The sequence below is a fragment of the Mastigoproctus giganteus genome, chromosome 1 (assembly GCF_048544385.1).
Source record: "Mastigoproctus giganteus isolate SK-2022 chromosome 1, ASM4854438v1, whole genome shotgun sequence".
Classification (NCBI taxonomy): Eukaryota; Metazoa; Arthropoda; class Arachnida; order Uropygi; family Thelyphonidae; genus Mastigoproctus; species Mastigoproctus giganteus.
In genome coordinates this window covers 243,190,185-243,202,201 of record NC_143575.1, presented here as the reverse complement: position 1 = coordinate 243,202,201, position 12,017 = coordinate 243,190,185, and the positions used below count along the sequence as shown (strand labels likewise).

At 35.6% G+C, this 12,017-nt stretch overlaps 1 protein-coding gene across 2 annotated transcripts in view; it reads left to right on the top strand.

The window, feature by feature from the left end:
* LOC150091711 (uncharacterized) overlaps positions 1-12,017 on the top strand; it is a 295,133-nt gene that overhangs the window by 22,324 nt on the left and 260,792 nt on the right. For both annotated transcript variants that reach the window (XM_090376590.1, XM_090376580.1), the window contains exon 2: positions 7,980-8,100. In XM_090376590.1, coding sequence (XP_090232716.1) covers positions 7,982-8,100 — 119 coding nt within the window. In that variant the 5' untranslated portion in view covers positions 7,980-7,981. The remainder of the gene's footprint in view (positions 1-7,979; positions 8,101-12,017) is intronic.

Below are 12,017 nucleotides of genomic sequence, written 5' to 3'. Positions count from 1 at the left end.
TTTTTGATGCATTTATAAATATCGTACTGTTTCCAAAACTCTCGCGAAGATAGTTCTGAGTCGGTGTCTGTTGCGACTATAGCTTGGGCGAAAGTGGTTCGAAGATAGTGTGCCTTAAATGTGGAAATCGCCCCTTGGTCCATAGGCTGAATGGGTGGAGTTGTATTTGATGGCAAATAAACATTTTTTACATCTGGATGGAGGTGGTCTAGGTGAGGTGGATGGCCAGGTGCATTATCTAAGATTAATACAATTTTGAAAGGAATTTCTTTCTTGAAGCAGTATTCACGAACTTGAGGTACCAAACAATTTAGAAACCAGTCTTCAAACAATGTTTGAGTCATCCAGGCCTTTCAGTTTGAACGGAAGTATACAGGCAGAGTGTGCTTGTTTATATTCTTGAATGCACGGGGATTTTCAGAATGATAAATTAAAAAAGGCTAGTTTAAAACCTGTGATGTTCCTGCCAAGGAGCAAAGTCAGCCTATCTTTAAGTTCCTTAAAACCGGGCATGCTTTTGGCTTCTTGGTGAATGTAAGTGCGTTCTGGCACCCTTTTCCACAACAATCCAGTCTCATCCACGTTCAAAAGCTGCTCTGGTTGATACCCTTCTTCTGTAATTATTTCATCCAGACTTTTAACAAACCCTTGAGCTCCTTCCACATCTGCACTTGCTGATTCTCCAGTGACTCGAACCCTATGAAGGTCGAATCTTCTTTTGAATCTTTTGAACCAACCTGTACTTGCTATAAATGGCTGAGTGTAATCTTTTCTGGCACGTTTCTTCAGCATCTGAAAGAGCCTTCGACTGCACTGTAAGAAGGCTTAAGGGTGTTCGCTTCTGTATCTCATCTTCCATCCAAAGAAACAATAATTTTTCCATTTCATGGATGGGCCCTGTATGTTGTTTCGTTATCACTGTTGCTCGCATGGGTGCTGAACTTTTAACTTCACGAATCCTTCCTTTGTCTTTCAAAATCGTCGACACTGTGGAATGAGATAACTTAAAATCACGTGTGATTGCGTTCACGTTCTTTCCTTCTTCATGCTGCTTAATCGGTTTCAATTTTGTGTCTAAATCAGTGGCCTTTCTTTCTTTCTTTCTTTCTTGGCAGGTCTAGGAGTAGACAAAGGCACTTTCCTCTTGGTTGACATGTTTAGGGGTTTTAAAAAAATGCTAATTGTAACACATATAACTGAACCAAAAATAGTGAACGTAATGTATGCAAACAGAGATCGAGACGCATGAATCACGACATACACACATCAGTAAGAGGTTTTGTTTGACTGTGATGGCAAAGCTGACTAAACGGATTAAAACTAGCTTATTCGCGCCAAACACACGTTACTGGGCAGTGGGCTGACACTACACGCACAACCGTTCCCATTAGGCTTCGGAGACCACACGGATAGGGCGTGTGAGTGTAGTAGAAAAATCTGAGAGCACTGCATTAAGAGAGGGTTGACGTGTGTATAGCATTCTTCCTAGCAACAATCTTTTATGTATGCTCAGTTCAGACTGAAATGCGGTGTGAGATGCAGTAGCAGTCGTAAAGCGCATAGGTCGTAAGTCAACGACTACCTGTATCAGGCTTAATGTCCAAGTTTGTAGACGATACGAAGGTCGGTATGGTTGTTAATGACGCTAATGACAGTACACTGCTGCAACAGGGTCTAGAAAAGTTGAGCAGGTGGGCTGAGAGGTGGCAACTGAAGTTTAACATTGACAAAAGTAAAGTACTGCAAATGGGTAGCAGTAACCCCAGAGTAACATATCAACTGTGTGGTACTACACTGAGAGTGGCAGAGAGTGAAAAGGACCTAGGGATAATTGTGCAGTCAGATATGAAGTTTTCTGACCAGTGCAGACGGTCTGCAAGGGATGGCTCATGGCGTGTTGTCAGTGATATACAGGAATTTTTCTAGCAGGGATAAGGAGGTGATTATCGCCTTGTATAAGGCAATGGTCAGGCCGCACGTCATTGGTCTGGAGGCCTCATTTTAAGAAGAATGTAGAGCTGCTGGAACGAGTACAGAGATTGGGAACAAGATTAGTGAATGGAACGAAGGGTTGCTCATACAAAGAAAGGCTTAATTTTTTACAAATTACAGCATCTGGAGACTAGGCACCTGTGAGGTGATCTGTTTGAGGTGTACAAAGCCTTGAATGGTTTGAGCATGCTCAATGCTGATGGGATTCTTCCTCCTGCTTAGAATAATCACCTGAGGGGGCATAAATTTAAATTGAGGAAAGACAGTTGTAGGATAGATGTGCGGAAGTTTGCCTTTAGGCAGCGGGTGGATGATTGCTGGAAGAAACTTCCATTTGTTGTTGTATAAGTTGATAGCTTAAATAGATTCAAGGGAGAACTAGGAAAAACATTTGGAGCGAGTGGATGGATGAAATGAGAAGGGTGTGTGTTTTTTTTTTTTTAAGCTTGCTTTCTTATGTCATGTTCCTTTGCTAATGCTAGTAAACTTTCCCCCCAGCAGACATTATGGTCATACTCGACATATCTTTTTACAAAATATATTTCTTTTTACCTGAAAATAGAGTTACTGACAACTAATTACATCCTGTGGTATGAACTGCTGTGTAGGATTTTCTCATTCGACTTTTCAGACAGGTCCCAAAAATAAAGTAAATGAGACACGAAATTGATAGAGAACTGGTTTGAGAGCCTCTCAGTAGAAGTGCTCCTGGTAGACTGATGCTACTTAGCAATTAGCATTTACATGACTCGTGAGGCAGGTGGCAATATGATGGCAGATAAGAGAACCAACAATGAATATGAGAATAATGGTGTTAAATAGCAGATGATGGATATGAGAAATGATTGATTTGAAAGTCAACAGATATAAATTGCCTAATGAATTTGGATATATTGCATCAATTCCTCACAACTGGTTCACTTTTAATTATATAAACTTTCTTTCTGGTCCTTTCTTAGTTATCATAAACTCATAAGATTCCCAGTCAGTATTAGCTAGACCTGAACTTTTAAAATTTTAAATGAGAACTTGCAAAATATTCAACTTTGAATATTTTGCATATTCTGAACTTTGAAATATTCAGATGAAAACTTGCAAATTATCAACTAGTTCAGAATTGTTGGTAAGATATTTATTCAGCATATCATCAACTAGATTAGAATCACTGGTTAGATATTTATTCATTTTACAGATATCAAGTAGATTTCTCTCCATATACTGCTAACATAGCAAAGAATTCTCTGCTAATGTTTTTTTTATTTCACTCTTAGCTCGGCACTTAATATAAGATGCCTTTGCATGCCTAACCTCCTTAGTAACTTTGTTACAGGCTAATTTTTATTTGCTATAGAATTCAAGATCCCCCTGATAGTTTTATAATTATCCCATGCATTTTTTCCTTTTCAAAGGTCATCAGTTCTTTTGTCTTTATTTTGGTTTGTAGCTTGAACAGTACCCTTTTTACTGGTGTGAAAAAAGCTAAATAGCTTCCAGAATATCTTCCTTAAACATTTCCCATTTAGCATATGTGTTTGTTAAAGTTACCATTCGGTTCTACTGAAAAGAACTGAAAATATGTCTAAGACCATTGTAATCTACCTTTGTGAAAACAAATGCCCCTTTACGATAGTTATTTTTTTTTTAATAGTTCACACTTTATTCACTACTTTCAAGAAGTTTCTTTATTTGAAGATACTTAATATTTCATAGATCTATACTGATTTCTTTGTAGATTCTTAATATCTCATGAGGTTATGATTATTTTTTATTTATTTTTTTTTTACTCTTGCTGCATCTCTAACATTCTAACATTAGGAAGCAGGAATTTAGCAAATCCAAAATTGCCATAGTATGGTTAGTGGCCAACCTACAAATCAGAACAGTGTAGCATTAGTGGCAAGTTAGTACTATGGATTAAGGTATGGTTAATAGAGATTAAGATATGAGTGGGGTACCAAAGCTCTCTGTGTTGGACTACTTAGTGTTTTTAATGTTTTAAATTTTTTTTGCCAAAAAAAAAAAAAAAAACCGAATTACCTCTCAACACTGTCTGGGCAGGTTTAAAATAGAATTGGATGAATGCCTTGTAGATTCCTACAAGGCATTCATCAAGAGAATAGTATGAATATTCTGTTTTATTTTAATTTTTATTATTTTATTTATTTATTTAATTACTTTTTGCTAATGCAGCAAAAGTTAATGTTATATCATTTGGCCTTATTGATAGTTATTAATATTAATAAATATTTCAAGTTTGATTTATGAGTTGGCTGATGATATGGAGGTGGGCAGGCTGGTTAATGATACCATTATCCCTAGCAAGAGTACACTTCAGTATGTAGTTCTGCAAACAGTGTAGACAAGCTACTAGAACAGGTTATGGGGTTCTGTCTTATATAAGGAACTGTGCAACAGGGACAATGGGGGAAATGATCTCATTCTATAAAAAAGGGGGTGGGCAAACTTTATAAATGGTGGGCAAACTTTATAAATGGTGGGCCAAATAAAATGTCTGTGAGGTTCATGTGGGCCATTTTTTTTCCTCCCTCGAGTTTTAGGATTATTAAAATGGTGTATAAAGAAAAAATTGTCATAAACAGCTTTGTTATTTATTGTAATATTTATACATACACATATAATTAATTTTTTTAATAAGAAAAGTTAAATATAAATTCAAGATAAAATTACAAAAAGACAGTTATAGTAACAATATACAAATACAATTCCAATAACAAAAATTGCAATATTTTATTTTTATATTTAATGATAGATTTGATATTGTTTATTTTTATCAGTGAATTGATATCTGGATCGATATTTGTTGTGGCAACGGCAGAGTATTTTCTAAATTTATGTTAGAAATTCTCCAAAAATATATATAATAAACTTTGGGCCATTTATTATATATATATATTTTGAAAATGAATGCAGGCTGGATTATGCATGTTTGTAGGCCACAGGTTGCCCACTCCTGGTATAAAGTAATGTTTAAGCCATATTTGGAATACTACATTTAAGCCATATTTGGAATGAGGTTACAAGTTTGGTAACCTCATTTTAGGAAGGATATAGGTCTGTTGGAAAGGATTCAGAGAAAAGCAACAGGTGAGTTAGGGTACATAAATGGATGTTCTTATCATCCATTTATTTACCTATACATAAATGGAAAGACTTCTGACTAGAGTTCTGTAAATTGAGGCTGGAAATTAGATATCTGTGGTAACCCAATTGAAGTGTTTAAGGCTTTCAAAGGGTTGAGTAAAATGAATGTTGATAGCATCTTTATTCTTTCTCAGATAACATAAATTGAAAATGGATGGTTGCAGAATATGTATATAGAACTTTGTCTTTAGCTAGAGAGTAATTGATTATTATATAAAATGTTTACCTAACATTATGGAAGTGGATAGTTTGAATAAATTTAAAGGAATGGACAAATTATAAGATCAAATATGCATTGGCTGACATGTATGCAAGGTGCATTTGAAAACTTTGTGGCCTGGGTATGAGAGTTTATTTGTAGAGTTTAATCACATGTTACTTTACAACATAGTCCCATTTGGAGCCAATGCGCTTTTGCCACTGATGCTGAAATGCATTGATTCCAGCTGCAAAGAAAGTTTCCCATTGGGCCCCCAGAAATGCATCTGCTACAGTGAGTCACTGTTGGTGAGAAAATAGATGCCAGCCAGATATTTTTTCAAATTAGGAAAGATCTAGCACCTGCCATTCACCTGTTTGGGTGAAAGTCTAATACTAGGTATTGTGAATATAACGGGTTGATCAAAGATTTCAAAATTGTACTCATATGGTGCAGCCATGGTAATGACAGACTTGTGAACAGGAATTGTCCTGGCAGAACAAGGCTCCTTTCTCAGTTTTCCTTGGTGTTTGTCTGATGTTTTTATGCAAACACCTCACAAGGTCTGTATAATATGCCCCCATCTGGCCTATCACTCATTGGTGCCTCCGTAGCCAGTTGGGCAGGAGCAGCAGTGCATAGCACATGCTTCTTGATTAGACTGGAGTTCGAGCCTGTGACCACCAAATATGGAGGATGTGGAAAGGTCAGGGAATGACCACCGCATATCCCCGGAGCAATATGGCCTTAGTTGCTAATGCTCCTAAAAACCAAATAACAAACAAGCTCTCCCTTTCTCGTTAAAATTCTACTGCCCACTTCTTTACCATGGAATAGGAAGGGGCATTCTCCCCAGTGTTGTAACTACATCCTTATAATTGCTTTTGGCATTAGTCTTTTTTTCCCTCCCAAATATTGGATGATTGTGGTGTGACTGATTTTGTCCAGCTTTTCTCATTCACACAACTTTTTTGACTTCTGGACCTGTTATTAAAAAAAGACTATTGAAACTGCACGAAACTTGGTGGGTTACTATTTAAAGTGTCATACATTAAGTACAGAAATTTTCACTGCACCACTGCCCTTTCATACTGAGGCTACAAACTTTTCAACGCATGATTGCATGATTTTCCCAGAATTAATAGTAATTGGGCAAAGCAAGGGTTGCCTCGCAATAGATGACCTCACCAATTCGGCATCTAAGAAATAAAACACTCACAAACTTCCACAGTAAAGTGTATGTGCAGCAGTGAACAGAGGACATTAAAGCAATAATAGGTCAGCTGACAACACACCATTAAACTAATATAACACCAGAACTGCTGAACACAGTACCAACAAACACAAACCTAATGTGAAGAAGGAGAACAGTACTGTATAACAGAAGATAACTCAAACTTCGATGAGAAGGTCACTTTGGATAAGTGCCAGAAAACCACTGATAGTGACCTCAAAAGAGAACTGTAGAAATTTTGAAATTTCTATAGTTGTCTTTGTTAACTGACCTTGCTGGATGTATATTTTTGTATTTTATGATCTTAACACAGTCAGCATAAGTTGCATAACTTTATTATTTTTATTAAACTAACAACTGGATGACTTTAACTAACTCCTGTAAAATCCACTGAAGAATACCAATAAGAAGAGATTAACATGCATTATAACCCCATTAAATTTAATGTAACTTTATAAACACATTCTATTAATGCAGTATTATTGTACATCCTCTTTAAAATTTGCTATGGTGTATAAAACCAAAAGTTCGGGACACCCCCCCCCCATCCCTAGTATAACAGCATCATTTCATACTGTTGTGCTGGTTATAATGCCTTCGTTTTTGGGTTTGATCTCTTTGGAATTGAGTTGCTTAGATGCATATCCCAAGTCAGGTGCACATGTCTGAGTTGAATTTCCCTTAAATATGGCCATTAATCTGACAGCAAAGGAGTGCAGGTTCATAGCTGATACTCTCTCCTGACAGGTGACTTTGAGTCAGATTGCTTGGGAATGCAGTCCTAATTGGGTGGTAAAATTCATATAAGGCAATATACGTCTGTTAGACCAATAGCAAATATAAAATCTATTCTTTTCTGTGTACTATTTGCTTAGTTTAGAATATGATTAATAAAGCACATTCAGATCTTTTGATTATCTTATGAATTGGCAACATCTCTTTCTGGAGAATTGTTGGACTGCTCCTTCCTCCACAAAATTTGGTGTCTTGACTATATATATTTATTTATTTATTTAAATGTTTATGATTACTGTGTAAACTGAGTTATTAGAGAATAAAAAGCAAAGTGTAATGTTATAGTGAGTGATAGACTCATGATATCAAGTTAATTTGTGGATATTCGCAGTGGAATTCCTCATCTGCTAGAATTTGTTTTTTAAAACTGGTAATACTTTGGATGCCAGTTTGAGAGAGCTAGAGATTCTATCTGCTGAGCATTAATTCTGGGTGTTGTGGTAGATTTCAGTAACTGAAATTTATCATTGGACCAGATGAATAATTTATATAAAATTAAATGGTTGAAAAAATTAGCAGTGAATATGACTGTTTTAAGTATTAAATCCCATGGCAATTTTAATTTTGATTATTTCTATTATTATTTTTAAATTTAAGTTATGGACCTGACCACTCCATCATCATCTACAGCTGGAATTTCTATCACTTGTCCGGATCTAGCTCTATCCCACTTTTCTGAGAATTCTAATAAGGATTTTTTTAGCAGTGAGGAAATAAGGTAAGCGCAAGTTTGTTAAAGTGTGTTATTTGTGAAATGTGTGTATTTGTTAATCAACCATGCCATTATTGTACTAGAACTCTTGCCTTATCTTCACTCTCGGCATTGTTTTAGCATTTCTCTCCCAATGGGGGGTAGCTTTTGGCACGTCATTTTTTTTTTTTTTTGTTAGCTTTGCTTTTGACAGCTTATAAAAGTTAGAAAATAATATGTAAATTGCAATACAAATGATATTTGTATTGCAAATTTACATATTGTTTACTTGGCTATTACTCCTTTTAAAATTACTCCTTGATTTTACTTATGCCATTTTTATTTTTAACTTGTTTTAAAAGGTTGACTTTTTCTTTTTTTTTTTTTGTTTTTTGTAAACAGTATAATTTGATATTAATTCATTATTTTGAGTATTGGTATTAATCATATAGTGCAAGGAAGCCACAGGCTTTTGCTGCAAAAAAAAAAAAAAAAAAGCAAATACAAATTATGTGCTTCTCTCTTAATGTAGGTAATTGTTCAGTTGATCTTTAAATTTCTTCAAACTGTCAGTCTCAGCTACCTGCGGAGGCAACTCTATTCTGGTTAACAACAACTTGCTGGCTGAAACAAAACCTTCTACAATCCAGTTATTTTTTTTATTTGGTACTTTTCATCACCCTGTAACTCACCCATGCTATTTTATTATTATTATTTTTTTGTTCTATTAGAATGGCCAGCTCTATTCATCCATCTCTGCAACTTCGTCATAATATTTTTTAAATGGTACATATACATTTATGGCCACTGTGATTATTTCTTTAAAGGTATTACATAATTCTAATGTATTTGCCATCCCTCTGCAATCTGCCCAGTTAATAGATGCCATGTAGTGCCTTAAACTGTTATAGTCCCCTTTTCTGAAATTAAAATCCATGCCTTTACTGCAACATCTTCACCTTCCAACTAGCAACTGTGTGATTACTACCTGCTAGTGGTTCCTTTACTGTAAGCTCTATGATGTCTTCATTGGTGGAACAGACTTCCATCTTTTGTTGTGGAAGTTAATAGCCTAAATAAATTTAAGGCTGAGCTGGACAGGCATTTGGAATGAATGGAGGGGTGAAATGGGAGTGGTTTTTTTTTTTTTTTTTTTGGCTGATGCTGCATAAGCTTTCTTTATTGTATCGTATGCCACTGCTAATGCTCATGTCATTCATGAAAAATGATGAGGTCTAGAATATTCTTACCTCTGATATTTTCTCTAACATCTTGTACAAATAATCATCATCATCTAGTCTATTTAAAAATTTTGTTCCCCATGGTTGAGATTCCTTCCCACTTATTCCAGTCAAATATGGGTAGATCAAAGTCACCCATAATAAGGCATTCACACTTGCCTGCCTATTCCGGTTGCATACAGAGGCCAAGTTTTAATTTGAGATTTTTACACTTCTTACATAGAATGCAAAGAAAAGAAAAGAATCGTCAGTTGAGCTTGGTTTATCTACTAGACAGACCTTAGAATATGTGCCACAATCTATACAAGCAACAAACTCATGACTCACAGTGGAAATGCCCACAGGCATTTCCATCTGAGGCATGATGCCTTGAGATGATGCATCGAAAGTGGATCTTGTAACAAATTTAGGTAAAATTTGAACTTAAGAAAGATTACAAAATTTAAATTAGCAAAGTATTACAGAAATTAAACCGTTACCAAAATTTTTTATCCATTAGTGAAGTTACTGAAAGGAATTTAACTTAGCAAATATACATTAGAAAAGTTAAGAATTAAATTTACAAAATATTGTAGAAATTAACTTCACAAAATTACTGAAATAAGACTTATTGCTATATAGTAGACTGTTTCTAGAAAGGTTTCATGTGGCAGGTGGTCTTATAAATGATAATTATGATAATTAAAATACATGTAGCAAAGTAAATTACAATCAAGCACTCAAATTTCCAGCTCAACACTAGTGCTTATACTCCTGCATCAGTCAACACAGTGACATACCTGAAGGTAGGAAGCGCTAATCCCACAGGAAATAGCTATTGTCGGTAATCTATTTTCAGAGAAATGGGAAATATATTGTACAAAAGAGGTTAGGTGGAAACAGAAGCTAAATGATTTTTTAATAACTGAGAGGAAAGTGGAAGAGAAATTGTTGAAATTAAACATGAGAAAGGCACTTGGGATGGATGGGATCTATCCAGTTATATTAAGAGAGGCAGCAAAGAAAGTAAGCAAACCCTTAGCCATAATTATGAGAGCAACCTTGGATTCAGGGGAGGTCCCTGTGGACTGGAGATGTGCAGATGTAATCCCAGTTCACAAAGGAAGATCAAAGGTAATTGACACAAGTAATTACAGACCTGTTAGTTTAACTTCTGTCCTAAGAAAAATAATGGAGTCACTGGTAAAAGAAGTAATGAAGAATCATCTAGACCAGGCCTCAATTATACTTCAAACACAGCATGGGTTTGTTAGAGGGAAATCTTGTTTGACCAGTTTGATTGGTTACTATGATGTGATCACAAAGGAACTGGATGCAACAAATAATTTTGATATCGTATCCTTTGATTTTAGGAAAGCTTTTCTTACTGTTGCACAAAAGATTGATGTATAAATTAGAGCAGTGTGGTATCAAGGTGCTGCTATGGATAAAGGAATGGTTAAGTAGGATAGTGTTTCCCAAAGTGGGGTAGGCGGATCCCGGGGGGGGGGGTCTGCGAAACATTCAGACGATATCAAGTAATGTGTGTTTATTTTCATTAAAAAAATAATGATAGAATCACAGTGAACTTCGTCATAGAACATTACTTATTTTCAATAAGATTAGTGTATATAATTGTATACATACAATATTTCAAATTATTCATTCTGTGTATAGCAAATCTGATAAATGTGGTTATTTTACAGTATTATGTATATGCATAAAAATAAGAATAAAGTTGAATTGTTTCTCATGTTAACTTTGAATTTTCTTTTCAGAAAACCCAGCGTTCATACTAGGTTTTCTTTTTTGAAGGGGGTCCGCAAACTTGTTTTGATTTTTGAAGGGGTCCGTAAATCTCAGTAGTTTGGGAACTGCTGGAATAGGAGAAGACAGAGAGTAGTAATCAATGGTCATTTCTCTTCATGGACTAATGTTATTAGTGCAATCCCCCAGGGTTCTGTTTTGGGCCTATTTGTTTTCTATATTTATCAGTGATATTGAAGAAGGCATATTAGGTTTAATGTCCAAGTTTGCTTATGATACAAAGGTTAGAAGGGTGGTTAATTATAGTAATGACAGTATGCTACTTTATATTACTATAATAACAGTATGTTAATTATAGTAATGATAGTATACATTTCTAACAGGATCTAGAAATGTTAGGCAGATGTGTTGAGAAATGGCAATTGAAGTTTAACATTGATAAATGCAAAGTGCTGCATATGGGCAGCAGTAACCCTAGATTAATGTACCAACTGTGTGGTACTACAGTCAGGGGAGTGAAAAATAGAAAGACCTTCATATCCGACTGCACAATTATCTGGGGGTAATTGTGCAGTCAGATATGAAGTTCTCTGAGCAGTGCAGACAGGCTGTCAGGACATCTCATGGGATTTTGTCAATGATATACAGGAATTTTTCTAGCAGAAATAAGAATGTGATTATCCTATTGTATAAGGCAGTGGTCAGGTCACAGCATGAGTACTGCATACAGGTCTGGAGGCCTCATTTTCTGAAAGATGTGGAGATGCTGGAATGAGAACAGAGGGGTGCACTTACCAAGAAAAGCTTCAGTTCTGCAAATTGCAGCATCTGGAGACTAAGCACCTGTGAGGTGATTTGGTTGAGATGTTTAAGGCTTTGAATGGATTAAGCAAGCTCAATGCTATTGGAATTCTTCCTCTTGCTCAGACCACTCACGCATGGGCATAAATTCAAATT